Raw genomic sequence first — 10,696 nt, 5'->3', positions numbered from 1 at the left:
ATTTAGTTTTACCTTGGTCTTGTGTCTTATAGCTCAGTGGGAAATTTCATCAGAGCAGAGCTATTGTTAAAGCTGTTAGTTCCACCTGTGCCCCTCCTGCTATAACAAGTGAAATGTGTCCTGTGAAAAAGAGGTCAATTGATCCAGCCATTGTAACAGTGTCCAGCGCAGCAGTGTTAGTCAGTTATCAATAAGACATGGGGAAAACACTGCAGTACATCTGCATAATAAATGCAGTGTAGGGACACAGGCTGTCATTATAGTTGATTGTTGTAATTTAGTTAGGCTATTGCTAGCCAATGTGGAAAACCTTGCACATATTGTGAAACTGTGTCAATTTGCGTACTTCTTATTTTCTCTGGTTGGTAATAATCTGTTATATTCATTTTTTAAATTTTTTTGTGGTGATTGGTGAAAATTCTGCAACTTGACCATCAACCAAAGCTCATCCTCCTCAGCTGCAGCTGTAATTATGACTATTACCACAGAGACAAGACAAAGCTGTATGTTTCTCTTTGTTGGCTGCTCTGCATGGACAGTTCATTTCACATGATCTATTATACACCAACAGAGACACTGTGCTCAGAGTTGGGTAGTAACTATAAGTAGTGTAGAATTAAAACTGCCAACTCTTAAAGTTACACTGGGGATTACTCCATGAATTGTTAAATATCAGGGCAGACAACTTAATACCTTTAATATTTTTCTTCATGTTGTTAAGCAACGATTAAGATGTGTTCAAGCTAATTGTGTTATGGAAACACCACCATTTTACCACCACTAGTTCTGTAGATTCTTATCCAAAATGCAGACATATACAGTGAAATTACTGGAGTTAACAATAGTAAACTGTGATATCTTAGATGTTAAACACGACTTCAGTCATCTACACATCAACACCTGTTTGGAAAAACATTGACACTCAATAGATGCATTAAACTCCTGCAGGATTCGCTGCATCTCTGAACCATCTAGTCCTGCTGGAAACACAGACCCTAAGACTAACCTTAAAACTAAATAAAGATTCATTTTCAAAGTGTTTCACAGCCACAGTGGAAACATTACCACCACTTGAGAGTGAGTGGCAGACTATTAAAATCTGTGTTCAGTGATACTCACTAATGTTTGATGTTTAATGTTTAGTCAGGCTATAATATATCTTTTTCACTGGTGTTTGTTGCTTTTGCTCATTTTGCACTTTTGGATATTTTGAATTATTGTGAAAGCTTGTATTATAATGCACAATATATTAGACTATTTTCCAAAATATAAGCACATGATTATTAGATTTGAAGCCTGACTAATGTGATGTTTTCTCTCTACATAACATAGTTATGTAGATCCTAGTTGTTTCTTAAGACACTTTTCTGATTAGACCTTTTCTCAGGACTGTTGATTGATAGATGGTTTGTTCAATGGTCTCAAGGAGTGCAACATCATCATTAGAGTAGATTACTGTCGATTGCTGTTGCTATCCTGCTAACCATACAGCTAAGGGGGTTAGAGGGTTTCAGATTATTTCTTATACCACTGTCATTACTCAACACTGTTCAAGAGTTTTTGCCCTGCCACTGTTGAGGTGACACCAGCAAGGCAGTCAATCAAGTAATTATTAGTATTACTGGCTCAGTTCAGCTTCAACCTGAGGAGAGAGCTAATCAGCCAGAAAAACAGTAATTTGGGTCTGCAGGGCTTTTAAAGGAAAAGTTTGGAAAAATACCCTTATTTCCTTTATGCTCAGGAATATTAAATTTGCTCTAATATTGAATCAAACATAAACAAGCCTGCATTTTATAGTTTTTCTTGCATAGCTGTTGAAATTAAGGAGAATGATTTTTGATTGTATTTTATTGCAAAGTTCAAATTAACATTAAAACTCAGTTCAGTAGAACAAAATCTTTCTTTCTCAGTGGAGGAACAAGAAAAATTGTATTGTTGACTGACAGCCGTTACGCCTACACATGACTCCATATGTTAGTTGCTAACTCGAAGCCCTGTTGTCTGACTGATCCATGGGTAGTACTGAGAGATTCGAGTGTAGATGCCATACCTCCCATCCTTGGCACACTCCTCCCCCCAGCTGACGATGCCTGTCAGGAACCAAGTGCCTTTGTAATTGGTGGCATGTGGGCCCCCACTGTCCCCCTGGCAAGCATCCTTCTGTTCACTGTGGAAACCGGCACAGAACATAAAGCGTGTGATGTGGTCGCGGCTGCTCTGTTTACAAGCGGTACGATCCACGAAGGGGACCGCCAGCTTCTGAAGCTTCGTGGCCTTGAGGCCCAGGTACTTCAGCGCTCCCCAGCCGCTCACCAGGGAGAGTCCTCCGGACTCTGTCATTATCTTCTCTATAAAGTCTTTGGGGCCCAGGCAGATAGGACGCCTTTGATTGGACAGTTCCACTGGATTGGCAAGCTTCAGCAGTGCAATATCGTGGTTATATGGTGACTTCTTATAATCATACTTGTGGTGGATATGCTGCAGTTCCACCAGATGGTCTCTCTCTGGACCCTCATCCTGATCCACATCATGTTCACCTAAAAATACAGATACATTGAAATACAAATGTGTGAGTTCTGAAGTAGTTTACTTGCACAAAATTAAAACAGTCCATGAAACATTACAACAAAAACAGATGCAACAAAGCTATTTTATTCTATGTGAACCTGAAAAGATGAGAAATATGCATTACTGACCTCCAGTAACTTTATAGCTATCTGCCTATTATCTGCTGATTTTTTATTTTTTACCTTGTAAACCAAATTCAATTTCTGTATTTTGTTAAATTTGGTAAATTCTGGGGAAAAGAGTCTCACCAATTTAATGATGATTTGTTTGAAGAATGAAAATCATCAAAAGTGAACATCCAGTGCACTTTTTTTTTTTTTTTTTGCCAAACCTGAATCACTGTGTGATAGTTTCAACGGGAATTTCCTTTGTAGTGTGTTCATGGACCAACATATTCAAACACAGCAATCTATCCACTCTCAAATCTTAATTGACAGAACTTCTCTGAAAACACCAACAATGCAGAGGTTTTCAAACATTCCTGACTGGAAACTACATTACCAAATGATAATAAAAGGGTTCAATAACACCAAATTAATTAAATGCATGTCAAATATCCATTATTTTTTTAAACACTGTACATGAACTATAATAAATGACAAGTGATATGGTCCTTTGACTGTTTAAAACAGGTTTTTAGGGATATAAACAGATAAAGATAATGTATGTTTTTATTACCAACTCTGACGAAGAACCCTTGTTTAGGGACATTGTCCTCTTGTATCAGACAATGGGCTGCAGTGATTACCCATAATTCACTGAGTAGAGATCCTCCACAGAAGGGCATTACTCTCCCATGGGCCTGTGAGTAAGCCATCAGGGTCACCTACAAACACACAAATTCTTATTTGCTGCTTCACTGTCCCCTGGTAAAATTCTGAATGTTCCCCTTTCCTCACATATTCTGCCTTCACCCCTCACCATTGTAGTCTCTTTTTTTAATGCCCTTTCCTTTTGCTAGAGTAACACTTCTGCTCTGACCCCTGTCACCCATAAAGGGACAAGTTCATCAATTTTGTATTGAAATTCAATGAGTTTGAGGGATATTTGAAATCTATATTTAAAAAATAGTGGTCCTTGGAACACTGAAACAGTAGTACAGTGAGATGTAAATGAATATTTCAGGATTTTTAAAGTTGGTGTTAAAGTACTATTGAGGTATCACTGCACAACTGTACACCTTTTAGTCTATGCAAAAACTCATGCCAAAGTTTGTCCAAGTTTCAAATTCAATTTGCTGGGATAACAAACTGGCAGCTTTTGCAGTTGTGGTGTAGTTAAGAAAAGTTTGCCACTTCTTGTTCCCTGAAAAACATTTCCTTGCTGAGCGCATGCAACAAGTACAGTGTATCCCTCCACCACAGGAAATAAACCCCTGCATTCTGCATACATTCCAAAATGCATTTTGACAGGCAGGTTACTGGGTTCAAGGCCATGGACACATACTTACACTAATGTAGTGACTGTGGGCAAGAAATGAAAGTTTTCTTTTTTTTTTTTTTTACCTCTACAGAAGGAAGAAAACAAAAATCACCTAACTGCATGTTGTTATCCATATGTGGCTTATCCTAAAATTTCCAATCTGCATCTCACAGTACCTGCCAGGGTATCTCTCCAGGAAGAGCTTCATCACCTCCCACAATCCTCTTTTCAGTGTTTTCTTCTGCAGTGATGGTGGGAAGTGTAGGGAAGAAAGCCCAGGGGTGCAGCTGCTTCTTTTCTGCAGGTGTTTCAGGATCACCTGCCTCATCACTGTTCATGATAACCTCAGCTGGATTTATAGAGGAGCTTGAATTTGAATTCATTGAACGAATGTCTGCTGCAGAGGCCACAGAGGCTTTGACCAGGTCAGGATCATTCATGGTGAGATCGTAGTAATCATATAACTGTGTTGTATTATCATCATAGAAGGCTTCCTGTGCGGTGTCATCTGTCATGTTGTGGGACCGTGGGTTTATGATGGACCTGGTGCCAGAGGTGGAGGTCAAATTCACACGACCGCAACTGAATGGCCCTGTGAGGAAAACAGAGGCTGAGATATTATAGTTTTGCCTTGTGGACATAATTAAATATGAGTGTCAATTTTTATTGCAATTGTTACAATTTTTTATTACAGCTGGAACAGTTTTTGCGCAGCCCTGGTCACAGGCTGAGGTTAAAATGCAGCAAAAACATCTGCCAGTGTGGGGCCTATAGGTCACTAACTAATTTAGAGATTTAGGAAACAGAGAAATTGGTATGTTTATGCAGTATGTTTGGATATCATTAAGATCAGTGCCATCAGAGGTGTAATCAGTTGCTTCTGTCAAAATTACAGCAGTTTCTCAAGTGTCAGTTGTTTAATTTACTGGGTTTCCGTGTGGTCCAATAACCATAAATTACATACTTTATTTGACAGCTATAAACAGCAGCACGTAATTTATGAGTGAGTGTGAGATCCCTTAATGGATACCAGAGGGTTGGGGGATAGTAACGTGATGAGCTCAGCTTTCTGTCGTATTGCTGTTTAACAGACTGCTTGTATATCACTCTTATGGGTTTGTGAGTGTGGATGTTTACATACAATACTCTGTGTTCATTCAGAATTTATTGTAGTGTGTAATGTTTAGAAAGCAATTAGGGCTGTGTTAGACAAAAAGAACGGGTGATAAAATGAAACTTCTAAATATAGAGTTTTAACCAGATTACACAAAGAGCCGTTTTGCTGAATGGTGTGTGTGGTTGATCATTTTATTGTACCTGTTGGTTCACAGCTTCTCTTGTCTGACCCAAGTCTGTATCCAGTTGCACACTGACAGATTGGTTGCTGCGACTGCATCACACAGAAATGGGAACATTCACCGTTGTTGACCAAACACTGCTTGGGCACCTCTAGAAACAGGTGGGAAAACAGAAATCATTTCTTCTCTGTGTTGTTCTTAATCATACCATTATATATGGAAACATCTATATAACATATATGCTGCATATAATTCTAAAAAGACAAGGCAAAAATATAAAAAAGGTAAAAATCCTTGTTTCCAGTGTGTCACACTCACCTATCTCACAGTTCTTCCCACTAAAATTTGGTTTGCACCAGCAAACATAAGTACCGATTCCATCTTTACACACACCATCATTCTGGCAGGGGGGTGGTTTACACTGGTCACCATCTACACACAAGTATATAACACACAAACATCAGGTTTGAGGTAATTGCACACTGGATATTCTGAGAAACTGTGAGAACTTATGTTTCACTTGTCTTACCAGAGTAGCTAACCCAAAATTCCATCTGAGAGAAACACAAACATTAATAATAAATGTCAGAATGGTTCAGACGTTATATACACTTTGTGCGCAACCTACAGTTTTCTCATCGTTCTCAAACACCTCCCTGGCCTCCTCCATGTCACACTTTTCCTCTTTACACTCTCGCTCCAGGTTGTCTTTCTGAAGCATTTCTTCAAGATGGCCGCTGTTGTACCTGCGCTGGCGAACCAGCATCATATGTGCTGCCTGTGGAGACACAAACACAGCTCCTAAAAAAAAAAAAAAAAAAAACAGGAGGACAAAGAAGAAATTATATTAACACCACTGGCATTATTCTCCAACAAAGTCTGACACCATGGTCACCCACAATGATACTATAGAGCACGTAACCAGGAAGAACAAACGTTGCTACAACTTGAACCTTTTTTTTTTTTTAAATATATATATATTTCTGTACATTTTGGCAAGAGGAAACAAAGTTATTACCAAACACTGATCACCCATAACATTATGACCACTCACAGGTAAAGTGAATCATTTTGATTGTCTTGTTATAGTGGCCCTGGGCAGTGTGTGAGATATATCACACAGCAAGCAAACATTCAGCCCTTGAAGTTGATATGTTGGAAGCAGGAAAAACAGCTGAATGTATGGATCTGAGTGAGATTAAACAAAATGATCAACTGCCTGAACACTAGCCTGTCCTGATATTTTTCTATTGCCCCATCCTGTTTACCTGTGTTCTTCTGTGTGATTTCTGCTGCCAATCCATAGACCTCCAGCAGTAAACCAGCCATGAGGGCCAGTAGACAAACCCCGGCCATCTTATTGTCAGTTGTCCGTCTGCTTTTGACAGTGAAGCTAAAGTGTGAGCTCAGAGCTGGAAAGAATGATCCGCCACTCCAAAGTACAGCAGCTCACTGTTTACTCACCTGAAAGTGTGCAGTTATGTGTATGTGTGTTTGCTCACATCTGTGTGTGTACATGAAAGTCAGAGTAAGGATAGGAAGAGGATCGGTGTGTAAGAGATACTGAATATGTAAATATAAGAAGGAAAACAGCACAAAGTTACAAAGTAAAACAGAAAAGAAGATTTTATTCAGTCATGTCAGACTGAAATTGAGCAACAATAAATATTGACCAATGATGAGTGAGAGGCAGAGTTCAGGACACTGGAGTGTGTTTGTTGACATTACCAGCTGTTAATCATGTTGTTTACCCTGATGAGTCTCATCTGATAAGCAGCTTTTGCAGGCTTATGTGAAGGTTTCAAGTCTGGTAGATGCAACACACACAGACCCACCCACCCACCCATCCAACTATGAACACTATGGTTTTTCTTCTAAAAGGACGAATATGCTCTTATTCGTGTTTTTATGAACAAAAGCCATTCATTAAGTCTATTTTTACAAAATTTGAAACACTAAATTCAATATACCAGAGTTACTTGCTCTGGTATGACCTGTATGAACACTGAACATTTAGCAAAACACATAAATATTGTCAAACTGATATTACTGAGTTGGGCTGTTTTTTTTTTTTAATTGAACATTTCCAATTATACAGTAAATTATAATAATTATCTATGAAACCAAGTCTTAATACCCACATCACCCTGTGACCAAATGTCCTCACTTTCCCAAAATGCTATTCACAAAGATAGAAATGCACGTGAACATACAGATATGTATACAGACTAATGTGTTAAACCATCATTTATGTGGACAAATGTTGCTGTAAATCTAAGCAAATCAGCTTACACACTGAAGAACATCCAAACTCAGGCTCAATCTTGAGTATTGAAGGGTGTTTGATTAGAGCCTGAGTTACACAGGGTGTGGCTGTGGACAAATCACCGGGACTGACAGTTTCTTCTGGCTTTCCTCCAGCAGCTCTTTGGCAACAACTTGTGTCATTTACTGGGTGAGGGTGATTTAAATGGGGTGAGAGAGGGTTGGTCCTTTTTTTCATGGCAATTTATATAACAAGTTAAATTCCTTCCCTTTGCAAAATGATTTTGAAAAAAACATGCATGCAATTAGTAAGGTGGCCGCCCCTTAGATAACAAATATTAAATCACAGCTTGCTGGAGTGCCCTGACACATGTGACTGCAGTGGATGCTGTGCATGTAGGAGCACAACTTGTGATGTTGGTTGTTGTGGTCTGGCTGTTGACCCACGTTGCAGGTCTGTTCCTCTGTATTTCCCCTTTCATAGTTTCTATTTTTTGCTTGGAGGTTGATTGGGATTTATATAATCTAATATTTCATGTCAGCAGACTGAAACAGCAAGTAAACTTGTGATTATTTTGACATTCAAAACGATTTAGCTGAAGACTTCCATTCAATTTGATTGAGTACATGAATATGTTTCTTCATATGTTACATTTAACATCAATATTTCCTGTCTCTCTTTTCTTTAAATTGCTTTACATAGCAGGTGACAAGATTAGCTAGCTTTTACTTGACTTTGTTTTGAAGGATCACATCATGTCATTGTGAATGTTTAGTTATAAACACTCCTGTTCCTTCCTCAACTGTAAATAAAGCTGACCTCAGACATACACATAAGGCATAGGAAGGCCACAGAGTAAAATCTGAATTAAATACCTAAGGATTTGTCTGTTTTTTCCTATATTGTCTCCAGGTAAATGTTTCCACTGTGTCAGATATTTTGGGATCAATGCCATATATGAAAATACAACGAAGGATATTTTGTTTATGATGTGAACACCTTCCCATCCAACCACTTATCCTGGAACATGCATGATCATGTGAGGCTGGAGCCAGACCCAGCTGACAGTGGGCGAGAGGCAGAATATACCCTGGACAGATCACCAGTCTATCACAGAGCAGACACTGAGACAAACACTCACATTCACACCCAGAAGCAATTTAGAGTCACCAACCTGACTCCAATCTGCATGTCTTTGGACTGTGGGAGGAAACTGGAACACCTGGGGAAAATCCATGCAGGCACAGGGAGAACATGCAAATTCCATACAGAACGACCCCAGGGTCAAATAGGATTCAAACTCAAAACCTTCTCGCTGTGAGGTCACAGTGCTAACCACTGGCTTACTGCCTGACCATCTGTGCTTGACACTTTATCAATCATTACTGACTTAGATTAACCTTACATATGTGTTATGTCAAACAGGACAAGAAAGTGCTACTTGACAACTACAGTATAACTGAATGAGAAAATACATTATAGTGTTAATTTTTCCATTGCCAGTTGCTAATTGAGCCCCTGTCTGTTTGATAACATGCTTTCACAAAAATAGACTTCATCCAGAGTGGGTTCGTACAATGTGGTACGTTTTGTTCTAATACAGCAGCTGATCCCAGATCAGTAATCCTTGAGGCGAGGGAGTGACACAGGACCAGCTGTACTTTGGTCTGTTGGCTCATAGAAAACCACTAAAGCCTGACGTCACAGACCCATTATACAAGAGTCAGACAAACTTGTCATATGACACAGAGTAAAAAGATGCTGGGAGCGAGCTTTGCAAACTGAATGGAGATGGATGCTGCAGTTAGGCATCAGCCAGAGGACGTAACTCTTCACTAAAAGTCACTGCAGCAGTTTCCTTGAGAGGATGTGGCTCCAATGAGAGGCTTAAAGATCGCAAAGCCTCAGTGAGGAGTTAGATGTTCTCTGTTGAAACCTTAGACTGATTTTCCTCTACAATTTAGATTCCATTAAAATATTACATAAAGATTAAATATTATAGAACTAATATGTATTTTTTATTTTGAATATTTCTTAGCCACTGCAATATCTAAGTACTGTGTATTGCATTGATTTGCTCCTTGATGTGTATCCTGTGTGTCAGCCCTGTGATAGACTGGTGATCGGTCCAGGATGCACCCAGCCTCTCACGCAATGTCAGCTGGGATTGGCTCAAGCCCCCTGCAACCCTCGATGTCCATCCATCCATCATCTCCAAGTGGCGGATGATGGATGGATGGTCCGTGACAATAAATCAGTTTCCAGACTGAAAATGAATCAGCCAAAATGTTTGGGCTTGATACTCTTCTGAATTACAAAAGAAAAAAAAGACAAAAAATGTTAAACTCAGAACCACAGAAAAGCCGTTTGTGGGCCAACTTTACTTTGACCCTTTCCTGGCAGAAATACCAAATGTAACAGTAGACTTAGGGTGATTTACAGTAATATCTTCAACTTCAAATGTGTGTAAAAGTCCAGTTTCAGCCAGATACAAACAAAACTGGGGCTACATCCAGCAGGTCAGTCCTGCTGTGCCATGTAGCTTTATGTAGGTTAAGAGAAACTGAATTTATGTCTGACCCAACTTCTTCAAACTGGGCACTAACAAGCTGAAGCCTTTCACACAGTATTGTGCTGCAGGGAAAATGAAAAGAAGACAAGAAAAAGTGTAAATGAGTAGTAAGAGTCTACATTTTCCTGTCATTTTACTGGGCTCAGAAAGAGAGTTAGAGGAAATGTGACATGGAATAAACTGTGTCTCCTACTTCTGCCCCAGTTAAAAAAAAAAAAAAAAAGCAATTTTCCACTACAAATTGATTAACAGATCAATAAACTGATACATTTGCATAGGCTTAGACTGCTGAGTTTGCAGGTGCAGCCTGTGGGTTTGCATGATGGATTAAAGACAGAATGACCTTTAGTCAGTAAGAGCTAACATGTGTCCAGCTATTATAATCACCAGGAAAATTTAGATGAAAAATGTTTAAAAGATGCAATTAATGGTTAGTTCAATGTTTATAAATCCCTTATACAAGATTGATCAGAAACAATCCTTCACTATTTCTGGAAAAGACCTGCAAGATATTTGGACCTTTGCAGATTTCTGAAAGTGTGAAACCTGTAGCTCTTTATGAATGACTGT

The 10,696-nt window shown here is 39.1% G+C and overlaps 1 protein-coding gene across 1 annotated transcript; it reads right to left on the bottom strand.

Annotated features, from left to right (window-relative positions):
* Window positions 1-1,681: 1,681 nt before the first annotated feature.
* f9b (coagulation factor IXb) lies at window positions 1,682-6,666 on the bottom strand. The gene is made up of 8 exons (XM_026328151.2): window positions 6,557-6,666; window positions 5,917-6,089; window positions 5,818-5,842; window positions 5,607-5,720; window positions 5,308-5,439; window positions 4,167-4,582; window positions 3,247-3,394; window positions 1,682-2,537 (listed from the first exon to the last, which is right to left on the bottom strand). Exons 1-8 carry the CDS (start codon window positions 6,642-6,644, stop codon window positions 1,975-1,977), a joined length of 1,659 nt encoding a protein of 552 aa, XP_026183936.1. The 5' UTR covers window positions 6,645-6,666; the 3' UTR covers window positions 1,682-1,974.
* Window positions 6,667-10,696: the final 4,030 nt, after the last annotated feature.

This window comes from Mastacembelus armatus, chromosome 14 (assembly GCF_900324485.2).
Source record: "Mastacembelus armatus chromosome 14, fMasArm1.2, whole genome shotgun sequence".
Classification (NCBI taxonomy): Eukaryota; Metazoa; Chordata; class Actinopteri; order Synbranchiformes; family Mastacembelidae; genus Mastacembelus; species Mastacembelus armatus.
This window is presented reverse-complemented; position numbering and strand designations above follow the sequence as displayed.

Bases quoted from the DNA above. Each gene is read 5' to 3' on its own strand.
- f9b (XM_026328151.2), bottom strand. From the start codon at position 6,644: ATGGCCGGGGTTTGTCTACTGGCCCTCATGGCTGGTTTACTGCTGGAG. The intron at 3,395-4,166 runs GTACTGTGAGAT...GTGTGTTTGTAG, and splicing joins CTGGAGAGATACCCTGGCAG to GTGACCCTGATGGCTTACTC. The intron at 2,538-3,246 runs GTAATAAAAACA...CTGTATTTTTAG, and splicing joins AGGGTTCTTCGTCAGAGTTG to GTGAACATGATGTGGATCAG.